Source organism: Macrotis lagotis, chromosome 4 (genome assembly GCF_037893015.1).
Source record: "Macrotis lagotis isolate mMagLag1 chromosome 4, bilby.v1.9.chrom.fasta, whole genome shotgun sequence".
Taxonomy (NCBI): domain Eukaryota; kingdom Metazoa; phylum Chordata; class Mammalia; order Peramelemorphia; family Peramelidae; genus Macrotis; species Macrotis lagotis.
Genome location: NC_133661.1, coordinates 174,327,819 through 174,351,105, shown reverse-complemented (window position 1 = coordinate 174,351,105; position 23,287 = coordinate 174,327,819). Strand labels below are relative to the sequence as shown.

Here is a 23,287-nt window from a genome sequence, read left to right as displayed (position 1 = left end):
AAAGGTCATTTGGCAATCCATTTAGGTAAAATAGAAATAAAGATCTAATCCTCTTTCTTTTCCCCCTACTTCTTGAACCTTTCCATATTTTAGTCATGACTTAGTCACAATTCCTCCCTCTGAAGTCAAGATTTGTACAATTCTATATACTTTTGTTATAAAAAAAAGAGGAAGAGAAAGAGAAAGAGAAGGAAAAGGAGAAGATGAAGAAGACAAAAAGAAGTAGAGGGGGGAGGAGAGGGAAGAAGAGGAGAAAGAGAATAGAACCCATCACGTTTTCTTATTAACCTTTAAACCCAAACTATCCTTTATAGACTCTAGTTCTGAGATAAGAATACAAAGGAAAGGGTTGCCTCCAGGATTTCTAAGGTTCCATTTAGTTCTGATTTTTCTCTCTTTTTTATGCTCTAATATGACATTCTCATCCCATTCACCCCTAAAATCAGAACAAGAGTGCAAAAGACTATGTCATTTGCTTTTTTCTGAAGGTAGTCACAGACCAATAACACTTAATCTTCACCACTTGCCCACAGACAGTCTTAGGTAAAATATTTTCCTTTCCTTTTTCCTTTATTTAAATTGTACAAAGAACTATAAGGTACCATTTCACTTAATTAATATTAATAATAACAATTATGTAAAATTTTATGGTTTCATATTTCATAGCCATATAGTATTACCAGATGATCATTGTTTTAAAAAAAAATTGGGGAAGCAAGTTGGGATCACTCAAAATGCTTTTCTTTGTAGAGTTTATGAATGTTTCCTAGAATATTTGGACTTGATGTAACTAGAAGAAAGTTATTTGTGAGAAATAAAATTAGTTGTCATTGTAATTCCATATATTTATGTATTTAAAAACATTATTGTGAGAAGAAATACGCAAGTTTCATGAGACTGTCAAAGGGATCCATGACAGAAAAATGTCAAGAATTCTTATTGTATTGGGATTCTCTCTTGCTTCAGACTTTCTCTAAGATATCAGTGAATATCTTTCCTGAGCATTCATCCACCTGTACTGTGCTCCTTATGATACTGATCATCATAAAGTCTTTGAGCAAAATTATCTCTATCTGTCAAAGCATATTTTATAATATGAACTTATGTGTGGCAGCCACCTTGCTGAAAAAAAGGAGAGTATCTGAGGTTTAATTCTACTCTACCAATTATATGCTTTGAAGAAATAAACATGCAAACAGTAAACCATAAGATTGTGTCTTTTCTATACTTTTTAGGTAATTGTGCAAATAAAGATATGTTTTACTCTACAAAATCATTTATGGCACTCTATTACCTTACAAACCTGTGCACTAATACAGCCCCCACAGCTTCCAGTCACCAAAGCAACACATGGGCCTAGCCCCTTAGCCCACTCAAGCAAGGCAACTAGCAGCCTGGGACTTGTCTGAAACACTAGAGATTTGTTTAATCTCATATAGTCTTCCTCTCTATGATTTCTAGTACAATTGTTTTATATTCTTGATTAATGTGAGTTAACCATATATAATCTGGTTCCAGACCTATCATGTTAAACTTGAGTCATCTTCCTAACATGTCACTTAGAAATTGAGGCAAACACGATTAAATAACTTGCCCATAGTTACTCAGCTGAGTAAGTATCTGAAGTTATATTTAAACTCAGGTCTTCCTGATTATAGAATCAGCATGCTATCCATCCATGGTAGTATTTAGCTACCCTTTAAAATACATTATAGCAGGGCAGCTAGGTGGTGCAGTGGATAGAGCACCAGCCCTGGAGTCAGGAGTACCTAAGTTCAAATCCAGTCTCAGACATTTAATAATTGCCTAGCTGTGTGGCCCTGGGCAAAGCACACTTAACCCCAATGCCTTGAAAAAACTAAAAAATAAAATACATTTATAGCACCATAAAATTTTGTTTGAAGGCTAATATAGATAATAATAAAGGGTTTTCTTTAATTCATTCCTTCATTCTAAAGATTTACATTTGAGTTCTGCTCAATAACCAGATCAATTACTTCTGACACTGATCAAGCAGGGTAAACACTACAATTTTCCTGGCACACAGATTATTCTCAGGAAATTTGAATTCTAATCTCACACTATTCCATAGAACTCAGGAAATGTGCATTAATTAAAGGACCAGAGAAGCTAGGCCACAGAAAATAATGTTACTTATAGTTCAGTGATTCTGGGATTTTATCAACCCAGCTATTCCATTCAAAAAAGATCTCAAGTCACCTGTATTTTCTCTTGATCGGTGATGTTTGCCAATATTTTCTTATCACTTCTCTATAGAAAAACTACTCAGTCTGCTAGAGGTCTTCCTTTAAGTCTTTTTATATAGTATGAGTACCAGTACAATATTATCCCTTTTCCTTACCGTGACAATTACCCATCACCTTTTCTTTTTTTTTTTGAGTCTTTGTTCCAACACCAACAACTCTGTTGTGAGTGGATCACATTATTTATGATAAGTCCATCACAAAAGTTACTTCCATATTTTTCGACCATTGCCATTGCTGATCACAACTCCCTCCTTTCATATTTCTCCACTACCATGTACCATATTTTCTCTCTCCTTTCACTCTGACTCTACTGTAGGGTAGTTGAGTGAAGCAGCAGACAGATTCCCTGGCCCTGGAGCCAAGAGGCCCTGAGCCCCCATACCACCCCTTAGGCCCAGCATCCACCTGGCCCTATGGTCCCAGACAGGCCTTCCAATACCAGCTCCTTGCAAGAAGTAAAAGAGAAAATGTGTTATATCTGACCACTCTCCCCCCATGGTCCATCCTCTCCTCCATCACTCACATCACCCCCCTTCCCCCTTTCCCCCCCTCCTTCTTACTCTAGATATTACATTGTTTCCATGCTATACATTGATCTAAGTTGAATGTGATGAGAGAGAAATCATATCCTTAAGGAAGAAAAATAAGAGATAGCAAAATTACATAATAAGATAACAGGGGTTTTTTTTTCCAAATTAAAGCTAATAATTTTTGGTCTTTGTTTAAACTCCAAAATTCTTTCTCTGGATACAGATGGTATTCTCCATCTTAGACAGCCCAAAATTGTCTCTTATTTCACTTATGGAATGAGCAAGTCCATCAAGGTTGATCATCATCCCATGCCACCATCAGGGTGTACAATGTTTCTCTGGTTCTGCTCATCTTGCTCAACAACAGTTCATGCAAATCCTTCCATGCTTCCCTAAATTCCAATCTCTCCTGGTTTCTAATAGAACAATAGCGTTCCATGACATACATATACCATAGCTTGTTAAGCCATTCCCACTAGTAGAGTTTTGCAGTCCATGTCTTCCTGTGGCTCTTTCAACTTCTCCTCTAAGATTTTGGATACTACATCATTGGGTGCATACATATTTAGTATTAAAATTACTTTATTGTCTATGGTAGCTTTTAGGATGATATAGAGTCCTTCCTTATATTTTTAACACAATTTCCATTTTTGCAGCTGCTTTATCTGAGATAAGGATTGCAACCCCTGCTTTTTTCACTTCTGCTGAAGCATATATATTTTGCTCCAACCTTTTATTTTTACTCTATATGTATCTCTATGCTTCTTATAAGCAGCATATTGTAGGATTCTAGTTTTTAATCCACTCTGCTATTTTCTTAGTTTTAAGGGAGAGCTCATTCCATTCACATTCAAAGTTATAATTACTAACTCTTTATTGCCCTCCATTGCTATCTTCCCTCTGTTGATATTCCCCCCCTTTTTTCCCTTTATCCATACTCCTCAGTATTTTGTTTCTGAATAGTGCCACCTTCAGTGAGTTTGTCCTCCCATATCAATGCCCCCTCCCCTTTCTTTCCTCTTTTCCCTTTTCCCCATCTTCCTTCTGTTAGTTCCCCTTTTTCTCCCCTCCCCATCCCCCCTACCCTTTTCCCCTTTTTAATACTTGAAAGATAAGTTTCTTAACTTAACTGAATGTATATAAATTAACGTTAAGCCAAGTCTGATGAGATGAAGATTCAGATGGTTCTCACCACCCCTTCTTCCCCTCTAATACAATAGGTCTTTTGTACCTCTTGATGTAATGAGATTTATCCCCATTCAATCTCCACCATCCTCCCAACTCCTTATTTCCCTCTTTTTAAGGAGGTAATGTTTTTAAATCATTCTATCTGAGTCACAGAAAAGTTATGAGTGTCCATCACTTCTGGCTAAGTATATTCTCTCAAATAGAGTTACAATTCTCGAGAGTTATTAGAGTCTTTCTCTAAGGTAGGGATTTAGCTTGTTTTATCTTATTGGATAGGCGTTTTTTTCTTTTACCTTTTTTTTTTTACATTTTCATGTGTCTCTTGAGCCTCCTGTTTGATGTCCAAATTTTCTATTTAGCTCAGGGCTTTTCATCAGGAAATGTTGCAAATCTCCCAGTTAATTAAATGTCCATCTTTTTCCCCTGGAAGAGAAGGCTCAGCTTTGCTGGATAGTAGATTCTTGGCTGCATGCCAAGCTCCTTTGCTCTTTGGAATATCTCATTCCAGGCCCTTTGATCCTTTAATGTTAATGCAGTCAGGTCCTTCCTAATCCTTACTGTGCCTCCATGGTATTTAAATTTTTTCTTTCTGGCTGCTTGCAGGATTTTCTCTTTAATCTGATAGTTCTAGAATTTGGTCATAACATTTCTTTTCATTTTAGGATCTCTTTCTGGAGGGGATCAATGTATTCTTTCAATAACTATTTTGCCCTCTGGTTCCATGATATCAGGGAAGTTTTCCATCACTAAATGCTGTAATATTAAGGCCAGACTTTTTTTCTCTTCAATGTTTTCAGGAAGTCCTATAATTCTCAGATTGTCCCTTCTCCATCAGTTCTCAAGGTCAGTGGTTTTGCTGATGAGGTATTTTACATTTTCTTCCATTTTTGTGATCTTTTGGTTTTGTTTAACAGAATCTTGTTGTCTCATGAAGTCATTAGTTGCCACAGATTCCATTCTTTCTTTTTTTTAGGTTTTTTTTGCAAGGCAAATGGGGTTAAGTGGCTTGCCCAAGGCCACACAGCTAGGTAATTATTAAGTGTCTGAGACCAGATTTGAACCCAGGTATTCCTGACTCCAAGCCCGGAGCTTTATCCACTACACCACCTAGCCACCCCCATTCTTTCTTTATAGAGAAGATTTTTCTACATTTACCTTTTGCAACTCCTTTTCTAATTGGTCAATTCTATTTTTGAAGGAGTTTTCCATTTGCCCAATTGAGGATTTGAGAGAATTATTTTCTTTTTGTATTTGTCCAATTGTATTTTTCAATGTTTTATTTTCTTGTTGCAATGTGTTAATTTTCTCTTGAGTTTCTTTTCCCAACTTTTCCAATTGATTTTTAAACTCCTTCCTGATTTCAAGGAAGTCTTTCTGGGCTGGAGACCAATTCACATCCTCCTCAGAAATGCTAGATCTCTCTGGGTTAGAATCTGATTCTTCGAAGTATTTCTCCATGGCTCCCCCTTTTTGTTGGTTTTTCTTCATTTTTCCAGGATCTTGTGTAAGGGGGTGCTGGCTCTCAGAGGTTTACTTTTGAAGAACCTAGAGGCTTTGTTCACTTGGCTTAGTAATTCCAAGGTTCAGCCAGTAGGAGTGCTGGTTGCTTTCTCTGGAGTGATTGAAGCCCTCTCCCAATCCTGGAGGGAGGGAGGAGGGGAAGCAAGGTCTGAGTTGACCTTGAACAATGGGTTGGAAGCCAATCTCCCTTTCAGTTCAGTGAGTTCCTTAGTCCACACCTGTGCTTGAGGGGGTGGGGGGCTGCTACTGTTTGTTCCTGGATGAATGCACCAAAAGTATGGAGTTCAGGTCCCTTACTGAGCTGGTTTATTTCCAGGCTGCAGACCTCCCATCTCCCTGACCAAAGATTCCAAGGCTAAAGTTGGTTCTTGATCAACCTCTCAACAAAGTCTCTGAGGTTAATGCCTCTCACCAAGGTCTCTGAGGCTAAAGCCTCTCACCAAGGTCTCTGTGGCTAACCCTGGTCCTTTGGCTACCCCCCCACCCTGGTTGCTGTCCATGAGCTGATCCTCTGGTCTTCTCTCCCAGTTCACCCACAGTCCCCTGAGACTGACCTTGTTGGTAGGTGTTCTTCTCCTAGCTTCTTTTTCTGTGTTTTGTTGAGTGAGTTTCTGCTAAGAGGTTTCTTTCATGTTATATTTGAAGGGACACAGGGTGTACTTAATGCAGTGCCTGTCTTCTCTCAGTTATCTTGGCTGGAAGTCCATCACCTTTTCTAATAATACTTTCCTCACTCTACTTCTTGCATGGTCACCTTCAAATTTATTCTGCTTACACCCACCCTGTGCTTCTCTATTGCCTTTTGGGCTACCCACAATTTTGATTCTTTGGAGGTTGTACAGCATTTCCTGACAGAGTTAAAATGCTTCATGGCCAAAGCAATTTCTGGATTTTTGTAGCTTCCTCATTATATAGACTGCTTTAAAAATCTTTCTAGGAAACTGTAAAAAACTTTTGTAGAGCCATTCCCTAATTGACAAATGGTAAAAGGATATATAGAGGTAATTGACAGATGAGGAAATCAAAGCTATCCATAGTCATATGAAAAATTGCTCTAAATCATTACTGATTAGAGAAATGCAAATCAAAGCATCTCTGAAGTACCACCTCAGACCTCTCAGACTCTCCAATATGACCAGAAAAGATAAAGATCAATGCTAGAAGGGATGTGGGAAATCTGGGACACTAATGCAATCTTGGTGAAGCTGTGAGCTCATCCAACCTTTCTGGAGAGTAATCTGGAATTATGCCCAAAGGGTAATAAAAATGTATATATCCTTTGATCCAGCAAAACCACTACTCAGTCTATACCCTGAAGAGATCATTAAAAAGGGTAAAAACATCACTTATACAAAAATATTCATCACAACATGCCAAGCATTAACCACTCCTTGTGGTGGCAAAGAATTGGAAATTGAGTGAATGAACAAATTGTGGTGTGTATATATATATATATATATATATATATATATATATATATATATATATATATATATATATACACATATATGTTATGGAACACTATTGTTCTATTTTAGGGATGGGAATTCAGAGATGGGAGGGATGGGAATTCAGAGAAGCCTGGAGGAATTTTCAGACTGACTCTGAGTGAGATGAGCAGAACCAGAAGAACATTGTACACCCTAACAGCACCATTGATAATCAATCTTGATGGACTTGCTCATTTCATCAATGCAAATCAGGGACAATTTTGGAATATCTGCATTGGAGAATATCATCTGTATCCAAAGAGGAAATTGTGGAGTTTGAACAAAAAACAAAGACTATTACCTTTAATTTTAAAAAAGGTATCATGTAATTTTGCTCTATCTTATATTTTATTTTTTCTTAAGGATATGATTTCTCTCTCAACAAATTCAATTTTGATCAATGTATAGCATGGAAACAATGTAAAGACTATCAGATTACCTTTTGTGGGAGGTGGGGGAACGGAAGCAAGATGGGGGGAATTGTAAAATTCAAAAAACAATAAAAAAATTCTTAGAAAAATGTGATAATCAAAGTCAATATTTTCCCTTTTTTCATTTCCCATTTTTAACTTATTCAAATAGGTCAAGTTGAAGCTGTATGCAGTGTATTCTCATCTTTATCCTTCCTTTTGATATGATATTGATTTTGATTTTTGTTCTTACTAATCAATGATCTGACTACTCATAGATTGCTGATACTGAATGATTCTGGAATCACAGTATCAGAATCATAGATTTAATGAATTTAGATTTGGAAGAGACCTGAGCATCTAAGAAGATCCAGTTAATTTTATTTGAAAGATTTGGTGCTATAATATGCAGGGTCTTCCAACTTTCTCCTCCAAAAAAGAATTTATGCTATATGGATTTTAAAGTTCCAAAAGGTCTACAAGTGTTTGATCTCTTTGTTTTTTTAATCTTGAACCATATTTTTTAAAGTACATTTTTCCATCTTCTCTAGCGCTTATCTTCCCACTGATCATAGCATATCATAATATAGCTTGACCAGCTTAGGATGTCTTTGTCAGATCCTTCAAAAATTTTTTTGCACCTCGTCATTTTCTGCAAAAGATGTGGATATATAAGACAAAGTCATATTCATGATGGAATTTTTGTTTGTGTAGGTTTTTTGCTTATGCTAACCATGAGCTCTTAAAGAAGAGTTGATCAAATTTATAAAAGCTCTTTTTGTAATGGCAAAGAACTGAAAATTGAGAGGATGTCTATCACTTGAGGAATGGCTGAACAAGTTATGGTATATAAATGTTATGGAGTATTATAAGAAACCATGAATGTGGGGCAGCTAGGTGGTGCCAGTGGATAAAGCACCAGCACTGGAGTCAGGAGGACCTGAGTTTAAATCCAGTCTCAGATATATAATACTTACTTAGCTGTGTGACCTTGGGCAAGTCACTTAACTCCATTGCTGAGAGAGACAGAGAGACAGAGAGACAGAGAGATGAGAAGCAATATTGTCAGATCTCATGGCTCACTGGTTAAACCTTCAGGAGTTGTGGTTCATTTTCATTTTGAAGAGGCATCAGTCTGGCATTATGAAGACAGTTTTGAGAAATAAGGGGAAAAATTCTAAATGAAATCAAAATGTCCTGTGTATGTTAGTTCAGAAATAAAGAAAGAAATTTAAACCTTTGAGATTGAAGGTCTCATAATCCATCCATGTTTCTCTTCACAATTCCCCTTTTTTCAGTGAGCTGTTTCAGTCTCTCTAATGTTACCAGATGAGAGAACCATTGGTAGTTGCTTCTCTCTTTCAAACATTTTTACCTCTGAATAGTTTCAATCAAGGAAGAAGTTCACTAACCAAAATATACAAATTTATCTTATTAGTTAAAAGTTTGGAATCTAATTTAGCAATTTTCTATAAAAAACATATTTCCCAACATGTGAATTCTACTCCCCACCTCTTTTCAGGGCCATCATCTTCTACTCTAACTGTACCTTGATAAAAGTAAGAAACGTGAGTACTTTTTTTTGTGAAATTCAAATTGAATCAGGGGAATGCTGGGCAGAGAGAAATATCATAATCTTTTCCCTTTCTGTATTAGGAACAAATACTGTAATTAAGACATACATTATACCTCTTTTCTTTCTGTATTCTTAAAGTGTTTTCCTTTTTTGTATTGGCCTTGCAAACCGTCATTTAGCAGGGCACTGGTGGAAGGAGGGCAGCTGTCAGTCTGACACCAGACACCCCTTGGTATGTACCTCTATCTCTTTGTTGATACCAAGCTGCTCTGGTATGTGCTAGTGCTCAGGAGTGGCCCATATGCCTGAAAGGTTTGTCCATTTTACCCAAGGTCACACAGCAAAGCAAGTATGCCAGTCAGGAAGAACTGTTAACAGAGGCACCTCTGGAATATACACCTATGTCTCTGTTGATTTCTGGCTCAGGTATTTTTGATAGGAAATCATCTGGACTGGTGCTTTGAAGCCTAGGACATGCCAAGCATGAACCACTCTTTAAGCATTGTCCTTGCTCCTCCGACCATGTTCCCCTGCTTCAAAATGAACATAGCACACATTTAGCTCCTCAAAGATAAACTTTAAAATGTTCAGTGGGTTTGGAGAGGTAAGCTGTTGTTGTTTACTCTCTTCCAGTTTTATCAGACTCTTTATGACCCTGTTTTGGGGTTTTCTTGGAAAAGATACTGGAGTGATTTGCCATATTTTCCTCCAGCCCATCTACCAGATGAAGAACTGAGATAAACAGGGTTAAGTGACTTACAAAGGGTCCCACAGCTAATCAGTATCCAAGGCTGGATTTGAACCCATAAAGATTCCCTGATTCCAAGCCTAATGCTCTATCAACTGTTTCTCCTATCAATTCACATGATATTAGACTATATACGTGTACATTCATAGCAAGAAAATGTCATATCATATTTAGCTCTATTCAATAAACATTAAGCACCATCTGTATCCAACATGTGCTCTTAGTGTTAGAGCTATAAGGACAAAAATGAAATAGTCTCTGGAAGTCCAAGGGATTTACATTTTACTTCTGTGCATTAGATGGGGGGGATTAAAATGGAAAGAATTTGAAGCGATAAGGAAGGCTCAGGGACAAATACTCACATAGTCATCAGTGGCATCTTTGACAGCAGTAATAGTTAATACCAGGACTAAAGGCACAATGGTTGTAAACCATGACAAAGAAGATATTTCTGGAATTAGCTGCAAGAGACAAGTTTATTAGTAAAAAATGTGTCATTTTTCTCTGAGAATATAATTTGATAAAATTACAATATTGTCACCTAAATATTCCATAACTCTTGGAGGTAATTAGAGGACATTGCAAGGAGCTTTCAGTGCATTCATCAGCAAACAAAAATTGCATTATTCAACATTTTTTTAAAATTCATCTCCTAAGGCACTGAATTTCATAATGCATTTTTATAAAGTAGAGTACATCAATGAAAATTAATTTCTTGAATGATTTTACAAACAATATTAATTTTACAAAAATATTCTTTAGAGATGTTTACTTTGGTTGTTTTTTTCATTTTGACATTTTAAGCTTTAAATAACATTCCTATTCTTCCTCTCCTTTTTATCTGCACCCCCAAATATTTGATGTTCTTTCTAAATATTCACTAAGAGTAATGTGGCCACATTACTGTCACAGTACATTTGCTTATCTTCAAAATGAGGGGTTAAACTAGAAGACCTCTAAGATCCCTTCCATCTCTCAGTCTATGATCTAAGGATGAAATTGTAAAAAACACACAAGTAGAAACCTAAATCCTCTTCCCACTTCTAAAACTAAAAAACTAGTTGCCCTTATAATTGTTAACTTCTCTCAGTTTGTTTCTTCATTGACAAAATGAGAGAATTAATCTCTAAAGTTCTTTACAATTTCAAAATTGTTTGATTCTTTGAAAGCATTCCATTGTAGGAACACACCAAACACTGGGGTTTAAAATTTCTATCCAAACCTTAGGAATCTGAGAAAACAGAGGTGCTACAGAAAGAGTGTCAGGGGCAGCTAGGTGGCACAGTGGATAGAGCATTGGCCCTTGAGTCAGGAGTACCTGAGTTCAAATGCAGCCTCAGACACTTAATAATTACCTAGCTGTGTAGCCTTGGGCAAGTCATTTAACCCCATTGCCTTGCAAAAAAAAAAACCTAAAAAAAAAAGAAAGAAAGAATGTCAAGAGGTATACCCAGATAATTAAAATAAATGAAACCAAAAGTTGTCTGTGGGGGGATCTTATTTTTGAGAGTTTGGTGTCTTTAATAATTTCTTAAGGAGGGGGTATTTATACTTATATAACTATATACAACTAAAATCCTATTTCAATGTCATATCATGACATACACAGAGATTTAACCTAGGCTCTTAAAGGCAAATGCCAATAGAGGGTAAATCCCAGCAGTCTCATCATGATGAAAATTCTTTCAGAAAAAAAGTCAAAGGATAGTTTCTGTGACTCCACTTCTATTGTCTGAGGGACAGTCAACTAAGTTCAGAGAGGTTGCCCGCCAAGAGATAATCATTAGGTTAATCTTTTTAGGTGCAAAAAAAAAAGCTGCACTGATAGAGGAGTTATTCATAGAAATCAAAGATGGAATCTTTTGAAAGACTAAAATATATTTAGAAAAAAATCATCTCAAAAGTGTTGTTTTAAAAAATTTAACATTTCAGTTCCATTTAGGGGTTGTTGGGGTTTTATTGGGGGGGTATTAATGGAGGCAAGAATTCATACCTATGATTTTACTGATACAGAAATTCCCTCTGCCAAGGCAACTCTCCTACTAAAGTCTTAGAGCAGAGTTTCTTAATCTGGGATTCACAGGCTCCCATTTAAGCAGATTTGCGGTAGAACTTGAGCTCTCATCTTCCTGACTTAGTCTACTCTTAACTCTCAGTCAAAAATGAGTAATAAGAATGAAATCATAAAACTTTGTCTCTATTTCATTTATTATTAATAAAAGTCAGAAAATTAGCTCATCTACACTTAGGTTAGACCTTCACTTTAAAGGAAAGAAAGAAATTAAACATCATTATCCTCATTCATAAAACAAATCTCCACCTCAAAGGCTTTTATCAAATACATAGGGAATATTTTATATCCACAAGTAAAAGCTGCTATGTCTCTTTAATGGAAAAGACATGGAATGATGAACATTATCATGTTAAGTATTAAAAAGAGCTTGATTATTCTCCTTTAGCCCCAGATCTGAAAATAATAGCAATGCCAAGTGAGGAAGTAAGAAAGCAAGGAGGGAGGCTATTAACAATAATTACTAGAGTCTGGTATGGTTCAAATAAAGGGCATGGCTGAGTTTAAAAGTGACCTTGATACTTAGAATGATGAATAGGATGTTTTAATGTGCTGCTGGCAAAAACAGCATAGTAGCCATGAAAATCTTATCTGAAAGGATAATTTACCCAATCATGGGTATTGCACTAATTGGAGTTCTTACTTCCAAAAGTTAATGAAATAATTTTTTAATAATCAATTCAACAAGTCCAATCTAGTCCAAAAAAATCCATCATATATTAAGCACCTACTACAAAAATGACTTCATGAGGTATTGCTGTTCAGTCATTTTTCTTAGTGGTGTCCAACTCTTCATAACCACCTTATTTGAGGTTGTCTTGCAAAAAATACTGAATGATTTGCCATGTTCTTCTCCAGCTCAGTTGATAGACAAGGAAACTGAGGCAGACAGGGTTAAGTGACTTGCCCAAGGTTACACAACTAAAGTTCTGCAGCCTGATTTTGAACTCATAAAGATTAGTCTTTCTGATTCCTAGCCCAGCACACTCTCCATTCTGCCTCTTAACTGCCCTCTTGGACACTATGGACAAAAATGAAAACCCATCCCTGCCCTCAAGGAGTTTAGAATGTATTAGATTTAAACCAAATGGTAAAGAAAGGGAACTTTTGTATTACCTGCAAAATCAGTAGGAAAAGGAAATAGGCATTGGCCACCCGCTGGAATTGTTCAAATAAATTAATAGGCAAGAAGGTAAGAACATTGTACTTAGAGGTATGGATGCGATTATTCTGAAAAGGAAACATAACACATTAGAATTGGCAAAGGTATCCAAGCTATCAATCAACAGGTATTTATTAAGCACCATTATGTATCAGGAACTGTATTAGGTACTGGAAATACAAAGACAAACTATAATGCACCAGGACTGGAGAAAAGAATATTAAATTTAAGTACCATCTTGCTACTAAATGTTTAACAACTAACTCTTCTCCCCCCCCCAAAAAAGTTCTCATGATACACTTTTAAATTTAATCTGCATTAACTTTTTCTCTATCACATTATTAAGTCTAAGCACGATCAATAAAACAATAAAGCCCTAAATTTTGTTTGTTGATTTCTAATATGTAAATGCTAACACTGAAAATTTAACAATTGGTTGGAAGATTCAAGCTTATTCCAACACACCCTTGGTCCTGTCTCTACCATTTGTTAACTGTTAAACTGGAGAAATTGCTTCTCCTCTTGAACCTTAGTTTCCTAATCTGACAAATGGAAGGAGTTGGGATTAGTGAATTAGGTAATACCTAAAAATGCCTCCAGTTCTAATATCCTGCAGGTCAGCATATCTATTTCTCAATAGGTTTACAACTCAGAAATTAAGAATTAAAGACAGGAAATGACATTCCCACAGTCACACAGGGAGTGACTGAAGTGGTATTTGAACACACATCCCATCGCTTCAAATCCAATGCTTGAATTACCACAGGCAAATTCCCTAAAGTTAAAGATCAATTAACTACAGGATTTTGTACAGTGTGCTGCTTAAGGCTGGCACTTTTTCCTGAGAAAGCTTTTTTCTTGATAACAGATGAAGTCTTTGTTAAAGCACAACAACACTCCTGAGACATAAAGCCAATTAAGCTACTCTCCTCCACCCCTGAGATTACCTATTCCAGTATTTCTCATGCACCATTCCTGTATCTGTCCCAGGTTTGAAATAAAGACTCATCAAAAGGAAGCTCTGTAAGTTCACAGGTGTGTTTGGGAACACTTCCTGACAGGAAGTAAGCATAAACATGCCCAGTGACCAAAATAAATTCACCAGTGGAATCAATAGATGTGAGATAGCAGCCTAATAGAAACCCAGCTCCTCTTGAGGTTAAGGATTTAGAGCTGGGAGGGACCTTCATGGTCATCTAAGCAAAACACTTAATTTTAAAGATAAGAAAAACATAGCCCAGAAAGGATGCAACCAAGATTATACATATAATAAGTTATAAAGTCAGGATCTGATATTAGGTCCCTGACTCCTACTGCTTTCTTAGGTTATGCTTTCAAATAATTTTATTTCTGGGGACTCAAAGGAACTGTAAGGAGAGAGATCTTTTATATTTTATCTTCCAAGTAACTTAATAATAATAGCAATAACTAATAGCTAACAAAGTAGCACGATATGTGTGTGTGTTTCTTCCCTTATATGGTTCTTATGCTGAGTGCTTTATAAATTTTGACTCATTTGATTCTCACAACAACCCTACATAAGGAAGGAACTTTTATTATCCCCATTATATAGATTAGGAAACTGAGGCAGAAGAAATTAAATGACTTGCCTAGGTTCATACAAAAAGCAAGTGTTAGAGGGGATGACATTTGAACTCAGGCCCAGAACTCTATGACACCAGACACCAGAACTCTAGAACACCTATGACACCTAGCTCCCTTCGGAGTCATAGGAAAAATAGAAATGGTGAGAGTTGAAACTGCTTACTATTCCACTGGCTGCTTATACACAATACCTCCCCTAATAACTTTATATATAACATATTGTAATGTTTTATACCAGATCACTGTCTTGTCATGACAAAGGGGTTTGCACAGTTCATTGAAATAATGAGCTTTGCCATACAGGTTTACCCAAGAGGGATAAGTCAGAGTGGAGAATTCAACAAAAGATGATCCACAGAAGAAGGAAATGGCAAATGACTTCAAGATCTTTTTCAAGAAAATCCCATGGACAGTATTAAAATGTTAAAAGATAAGACATATGAAGATGAACCCCTCAGATTGAGAGGTGCCCAATACAGCACTGGGAAGGAGTGTAGGGCAAATACAAGGAGTTCCAGAAGGACTGAAGCAATGGAAGTTCAGCTGTAGGTCTATATGGTGACTACAATACTATAAAGTTCATAATTGCACAGGAACCTGGAATATAAGATCAACGAACCAAGATAAGCTTGGCATGGCCAAATAGGAGTTGAAAAGATTTAACAGGGACATTCTTGGGTGTCATTGACCTTAAATGGATGGGAATGGATGAATTTAATTCAGGTTATCTTTACATTACATATGCTACTATGGACAAGTAACTCTGAATGAAATGTAGTAGCCCTCATAGTCAATAAAAGTTTGAAAAAATTAGTACTGGGTATAATCTCAAAAATGATAGAATGATTATCTGTTTGGATCTAAGGCAAACTATTTGACATCACAAGTAATAGAAATTGCTTGAGTTACAACCAAGAATCAACTATCAAACAAAATTGAGCACCTGCTTTCAGGGGAAAAGATGAACATGCAATGGATTAGGGGACTTTTTAACTTTCTTCATGAGAAGACTAGGGCTGAACAGAAAATTTGATCTTCAGATACCTGACTCAAGAGGATAATAAAAAAGGTAAAACAGGAAAGGGAAATCACAAAGGACTTAATGATGTTGAACTGTTTATATTTCTACATAGTAAGATGATACTGATAACTCATACAAACCTTCTCATCAGGGCATTAGAAGGAGTATATATATATATATATATATATATAAATAAATATATATATATATAGAGAGAGAGAGAGAGAGAGAAAGAGAGAGAGAGAGAGAGAGAGAGAGAGAGAGAGGACATGCTATCTAAAGTGGTGATACTGGAAAAATTAATTAAATCAAGGGATAAGAGAGGAATGTACTGGGATAAAGGGAAAGGGTGAGGTAGAATGGGGTAAATTATCTCTCATAAAAGAGACCTGAAAAAGTTTCACACTAGAGTAGAAGAGGGGGATATTAGGGGGAGTGAGTGAGTGAGTAAAACTTACTCTCATCAGAATTGGCTCAAAGAGGAAATAATATATATATAAACTCAATTGAGTGTAGAAATGTATATTTGTGCAAGAAAGTAGGAAGGGACAGAGGGAGGTAATGCAAGGGAGGTAGATTGGGAAAAGAGAAGCAAAACACTTTTCAAGAGGGACAGGGTAAAAGGGGAGAGAGAGAGAGAGAGAGAGAGAGAGAGAGAGAGAGAGAGAGAATAAATAGGTAAATAGGGGTGGGGAGAATAGGATGGAGGGAAATAATTAGGAATTGTAACTAAAAAAAAATTTGAAGCAAGTTTCTCTGATAAAGACCTCATTTTTCCAACATAGATAATTGAACCCTATTTATAAAAAATAAGAGTCATTCCCCAATTAATAAATTATCAAAAGATATGAAAGGGGGCACCTAGGTAGTGCAGTAGATAGAGCACTGGTCCTGGAGTCAGGAGCACCTGAGTTCAAATCTGGTCTCAGACTCTTAGCTGAGTGAGTTTGGGCAAGTCATGTAACCCCATTTCCTTGCAAAAGTAAAAAACAAACAAAAAAAATAAAAAATATGTTTTAAGATGTGTTATTAATGATATCTATTGTCAAATTTTTAAAAATAGTCTCACTATAAATTGGAGAAGTGGTACTGACTTATACCAATGGACAGTAAAGAAAATGACAAATGTTGAAGGGTATACAGGGAACATGAGACATTAATGCACTGTTGGTGGAATTTTGAACTGATTCAATCACTTGAGAGAGCATTGTGGAGCTTTGCCCAAAGAATTATAAAACCATGCACACCCTTTGTCCTAGTAATCCCAGGGTATTCCAAAAGAGATGAAAAGCAAATAGAAAAACACCTATATGTACAAGGATGTTTATAGCAACTCTTATTCTGCTGGCAAGAAATTCAAAATTGAGGGGATACCCATCTATTGGGGAATGGTTGAACAAAATGTGGCATATGATTATGATAGAATGCTATTCTTCTATAAGAAATGATGAGCAGGATGCTCTCAGAAAATTCTGGAAAGAGTTTTTTACATGAGCTGGTGCAAAGTAAAATGTACTGTGTACAAATTGATGGCAATACTGGATAATCAACTGTGAATGACTTAGCTTTTCTCAGAAATATTTTGACTTCAGATAATTCTGAAGGACTTATGATGTAGAATGCTTGTGCATCCCCAGAGAAATAGCTGATGATGTCTGAATACAGATTGAAGCATACTTTTTTATACTCTATTCTTTTTGAAGTTTCTTGTTTTTTGGGGGGGTATGTTTCTTTTATAACATGACTATTATGGAAATGATTTGCATGACTACACATTTATAACCTATGTCAAATTGCTTGCTTTTTCAGTGGGAAAGCAGGGTAGTGGGAAGAGAGAAAATCTGGAATGCAAAGCTTTAAAAATGAATGTTAGAAATTGTTTCCACAGGTACGGCTAGGTGGCACAGTGGACAGAGCACCAGCCCTGGAGTCAGGAGTACCTGAGTTCAAATCTGGCCTCAGACACTTAATAATTACCTAGCTGTGTGGCCTTGGGCAAGCCACTTAACCCCATTGTCTTGCAAAAACTAAAAAAAAATTGTTTTCACATGTAACCAGGAAAAAATAAAATTCTAAGTAAATTTATTTTAAAATTAAATGAAATGAATGATTGTGCATTAAAAAAGCAATACAAGTCTATGCTCCAACTACTGATGCTAAAGAGACCAAAGCTGATCATTTTTATGAAGACCTACTACATCTTCCCAGACACACACACACACACACACACACACACACACACACACACACACACACAGTATTCCTCATAGGAAAATGAATCAAATGGTAATCAAAAAATAATTGGAATAACCAGCAAGTTTGACCTTGAAGTATAACACGAAGTAGAGCAGAAACTAATAAAGTTTTATCGAGATAACTCTCTGGTTACAACAATCTTTCAACAACTCAAAAAAAATGACTTTCTATATGAATATCATCAGACAAACATACCAAAATCATATTAATTATACACATACATATAGACACATATGTCTATATGTATATATTTTGCAACCAAAATTTTATTAAGACCTGGAAACCCTTATCATCAGTGAACCAAAAGAGAATAAACTCAAAATTCTGGGTGACTTTAATGCTAGAGTAGGTTCAGAAAATCAGGCATAGCAGGAGTCCTTGGGAGGAATGGAGTTGAAACAGCAACAACAATGATCACCTACTACTGAAGACTTGTATATCTCATGACCTCATAACAAACACTGTTTTCTGCTTACCTAAATGCAGCAAAACTTTCTGCATTCACCCTCAAAGAAAACATTGGCATCTAATAGACTATGTGATTGTATGGAAAAGAGACAGACTGGATGGGAGAGTAACAAAGGCAATGTGTGGTACAGAGTGCTGGACTGATTGATAACAGACTCATCCTCTCTAAGCCAAATATTCATCTCAACTAAGGCAAAATTAACACTAGAAGAATTAATGTCAAGATATTAAGAGTGTTTCTTTGAGTGGGAAGAATTTGTTAACTTGGAGAGAAAGCTGAGCCAACACACAGTTGGCAATAGTGGAACATAAAAAGAAGGGGCAGCTTTCAGAGATCTGTTAGCACTGCATTTTCTCATCTGGGCCAGAATATTCACAAACCTCAAGACTGGTTTGATGAAAATGATGGGGAAAATACAGAAGCTGTTAAATGAAAAACGAGAACTCCACAGGGATTATTAGCAGGATAGTTCACCCCTTTCTAAGAAGGCAACATTTAATTCCACTAACAGCCAAAGTGTTTTTATGATGCCCTGAAGGCTATTTATGGACCAAAGACCTATGGTGCATCTCAGCTACTCAGTATTGTTGTATACACATTGATTATCGATAGGGACATGATCCTAGAGAGATGGGCTGAACACTTCTATAGTGTTCTTAATAGACCATCATCAATCAATGCAGAAGCTGTTGATTGTTTATCTCAAATTGAAGTCAATCAGTCCCTAGCTGAAGTCCCAACTGAAAAAAGAAGTTTTGAAAGCCATTAGGCTCCTTTCAAGTGGCAAATCACCTGGTGTTGATTATATTCCAGCTGACATCTACATGATAGGAGGTCCATTGCTCAACTAAAAGTGAATTGAAATTTTCTAAGTTATATGGCATGAAGAGGTTATCCCCCAAGAATTCAAAGATGCCTCCATCATCCATCTCTATAAAGGTAAAGGGAATAGATTGTCCTGTGACAATCATAGGGATATTTCTCTTTTAGTTATTGATGGTAAGATTCTTGCAAAAGTCCTTCTCAATAGGCTGATCCTTCACCTGGAAGATGGTACCTCTCTAAGAGACAGTAAGGCTTCAGAAAGGGTCAAGAAACAGTCGGTATGGTGTTTGCTGACAAAAACTTCAGTAAAAATGCCAGAAATGGAATAGTGGTCTTCAGAAAGGACAATGATCATTATTGGAAGGGTTGTGGGAAATCTGGGACACTCATACATTGTTGGTGGAACTGTGAACTCATCCAACCTTTCTGGAGAGAAGTCTGGGCAACAAACATGTACATACCCTTTGATCCAGCAATACTACTACTGGGCCTATACCCTGAAGAGATGATAAAAAAAAGGGGGGTAAAAACATCACTTATATAAAAATATTCATAGCAGCCCTGTTTGTGGTGGCAAAGAATTGGAAATCAAGTAAATACCTTCATTTGGGGAATGGCTTAGCAAACTGTGCTATATGTTTGTCAAGGAACACTATTGTTTTATTAGAAACCAGGAGGGATAGGAATTCAGGGAGACCTGGAGGGATTTGCATGACCTGATGCTGAGTGAGATGAGCAGAACCAGAAAAACACAGCAACATGGGGGTAATGATCAACCTTGATGGACTTGCTAATTCCATCAGTGCAACAATCAGGGACAATTTGGGGCTATCCGAAATGGACATCTGTATCCAGAGAAAGAATTGTAGAGTTTGAACAAAAGACCAATTTTGAAAAATTTACCTTTAATTTAGAAAAAACCTGTCATCTTATTGTCTGATCTTGCTATCTCTTTTACTTTATGTTTCTTCCTTAAGGATATGATTTCTCTCTCATCACATTCAATTTGGATCATTGTATACAATGGAAACAATGTAAAGATTGGCAAATTGCCTTCTGTGGGGGATGGAGAGAAGGAAGTAAGATTAGGCAAAACATTGCAAAACTCAAAATAAATAAAATCCTTTAGAAAAATAGAGGTCTTTATTCAATATCTGTAGATCTGACCAAGTCCTTTGATACTGTCAGTCATGAGGTTTTATGGAAAATTATGTCAAAATTTGGTTGCCCAGAGAAGTTCATCAGTATTATATGCCAATTTCTTGATGGCCTGCTTGCCCAGGTTCCAGATAGTGGATAATGCTCTAGAGATTTCCCAGTCACCATTGGAGCGAAACAAGGGTGTGTCCTTGCTCCTGTACTTTTTAGTATGATGTTTTCAGTCATGTTATCAAACGTTTTCACTGAGGATGAACATGGCCTCAACTTGAAAAGGCTACAAGCTAAGACCAAAGTGGAGGGAGTGTTGATTCATGATCTGCTTGCAAATGATTGGGCCCTCAATGCAGCCTCTGAAGCTGAGATACAACAAAGCATGGATCAATTCTCTGCTCTTTTGCTAGTTTTGATCTTACAATTAACATCAAGAAAAAAGGTCCTCCATCAGCCGGTACCACACCATCCACATATGGAACCATTGATAAGAAGTAGTGATTACTGTGGACAAGTTCACTTATTCTACAGTGTCCTTTTCAGGGAGGTACACATTGACAAATGAAGTTGACACATGCATTGCCAGAGCTAGTTCAGTATTTGGGAGGCTACAAAAAGAATGTGTGGGAGAGAAGACGGAGACTGACTACTGAACCGAAGGTCAATAGAGCCATTGTGCTGACCTCATTGCTGCATGCCTGTGAAACCTGGACAGCCAACCAATGCCATGTCAGGAAATTAAATCACTTCCATTTAATTTGTCATAGGAAGATTCTGAAGCTCACCTGGCAGGAGAAGATACCATACACTGAGTTCCTTTCTAGAAGCTAAACTGCCTAGTATTCCAATATTACTACAAGAGTGCAACTATGATGGACTGGGAACATTGTTAGAATGTCAAAAGTATGCTTGCCAAAAGGACTATTTTATGGAGAACTCACAAAGGGCAAGTGTTCACAAGAGAATCAGAAGAAGCAATATTGGGAAACCCTGAAGGTCTCTCTTAAGAATTTTAGAATTGGGGTGACTAGGTTGCACAGTGGATAGAGCACTGGCCTTGAGTCAGGAGTACCTGAGTTCAAATCTGGCCTCAGACACTTAATAATTACCTAGTTGTGTGGCCTTGGGCAAGCCGCTTAACCCCATTGCCTTGAAAAATCTAAAAAAAAAAAAAAAGAATTTTAGAATTGATTGTGCAGTGTACTATGGAGACACTGACACACATCCTGCATGGTGTGCCTTCATCAGTGAGGGTGCTGTACTCTATGTGGAAGGCAGAATTGAAGCAGTTCAAAGAAAACATAACATACATAAGTTTAGAGTAAGCACCCCAGGTGTTCACATGGACGATTTATGCCCAATCTGTGGTAGAGCCTTCCTAGCTTGTTGTATTGGCCTATTCAGCCACAGTCGGATACACTGTAATTTGTCTCAAACAACATGTCATTTTGGTCTTCTTAGATAACAAAGGACAAGAACCAACCAACTAAAAGTTGAATTGCTTTATATAGTCAGTTAGAACAAGACCTAGAGCTGGCTGTGAAGCAGATCATGAACTTCTTATTGCATAATTCAGATTTAATTGAATTAATTAGGGAAACTATAAGATTTTATATAGGCATGACCCTTATGAATATGAAATGGAAAGCTTAATAGATTTAAGGGACTATATCTGGTAGCTAGAGTTCCTGAAAAACTATACACAGAGGTCTGCAGTATTGTATAGGAGGCAACCACAAAAAAAAAACTTTCAAAAGAAAAATTACAGCAAAAAGTAAAATGGTTATCTGATAAGGGTTTGTAAATAGCTGAATAAAGAAGGAGGGGAATACCAGATCATCTTATGTGTTTTCTGAAGAACCTATGAGTCAAAAAGCAACAGAACTGAATATGGAACAACTGATTGGTTCAAGATTAGGAAAGGAGTATGGCATGGTCAAATATTGTTGCCTTATTTATTTAATTTATATGCAGAGTACATCATGCAAAATAAAAGACTAAGTGAATCAAAAGCTAGAAGTAAGGTTGACAAGAGAAATATCAACAGTTTCTAATATCAGTCTAATGGCATATAAGAAGACAAATTAAGAAGCCTCTATTAGGATAAAAGAGGAAAGTATAAAAGGTGGCTTGAAGCTTATTATAACAAAGATCATATCTGGTCCCATCACTTCCTGGCAAACAGAGAGAAAAGTAGAAGCAGTGTCAGGTTTTATTCCTGGGCTCAAAGATCACTGCATCCAAAAACTTTTTTCATGAAATTAAAAGATGCTTTCCTCTTTGAAGGAAAGTTGTTGTTGTTTTTATTATTTGTACTTTGTTCTTGAAGAGAACCAATAGCATCAGGAAAGTAATGTCTTGACTTGAAAGTTAACTTAAATGGATTTAAGTAAGGCAGAGCTGTGCAAACTCACTCTTTCTTCAAGAGACATCAGAATTCATCAGCAAGACATAAATAAGAATATTTGGTGATGGCCCCGAGTGCAGTGCTCTTTTTCACTTCAAGTCTTTCCCAAGTCTGTTTGTCCAAGGGAGCACCCATTCAGTAGTTTAAAGGTAAGAATTAAGGTAAAAGATGACTTAGTCTATCTTCAATAAGTTGATATTTGTCCTTCATTCTCAAAGAAGACCATAATACCATGGCAAGCACGGATTTGACTGAGGGGGGTTACTGAGCTAAGCCATCAGTCTCACCTTCTCCTCCAGAGCCATCTGAGCCCAGTGGCCAGATATGAATCAGGAGAACTGGAAATGGCCCTGGATGTGAGGCAGTTGGGGTTAAGTGACTTGTCCAAGGTCACACAGCAAAGGTGTCAAGGGTCTGAGACTGGATTTGAACACTCATTCTCCTGACTCCAAGGTCATCACTCTATCTACTATGCTACCAAGTTGCCAGGGAAGGAAGACCCTGAGTTTCTGGCTATAACAGAAACAATTGTTATTTATACTTATTCTAGCCATCAAAAACCAAATTGAAGGGAAACTATGACAAAACT

General features: G+C 36.8%; 1 protein-coding gene across 10 annotated transcripts in view; it reads right to left on the bottom strand.

Moving 5' to 3' along the window:
* Positions 1-23,287, bottom strand: part of ATP8B4 (ATPase phospholipid transporting 8B4 (putative)) — a 437,330-nt gene that overhangs the window by 235,129 nt on the left and 178,914 nt on the right. For all 10 annotated transcript variants that reach the window (XM_074234707.1, XM_074234704.1, XM_074234702.1 and 7 more), the window contains 2 exons: positions 12,918-13,031; positions 10,093-10,191 (listed from right to left, as the gene is read on the bottom strand). In XM_074234707.1, coding sequence (XP_074090808.1) covers positions 10,093-10,191; positions 12,918-13,031 — 213 coding nt within the window. The remainder of the gene's footprint in view (positions 1-10,092; positions 10,192-12,917; positions 13,032-23,287) is intronic.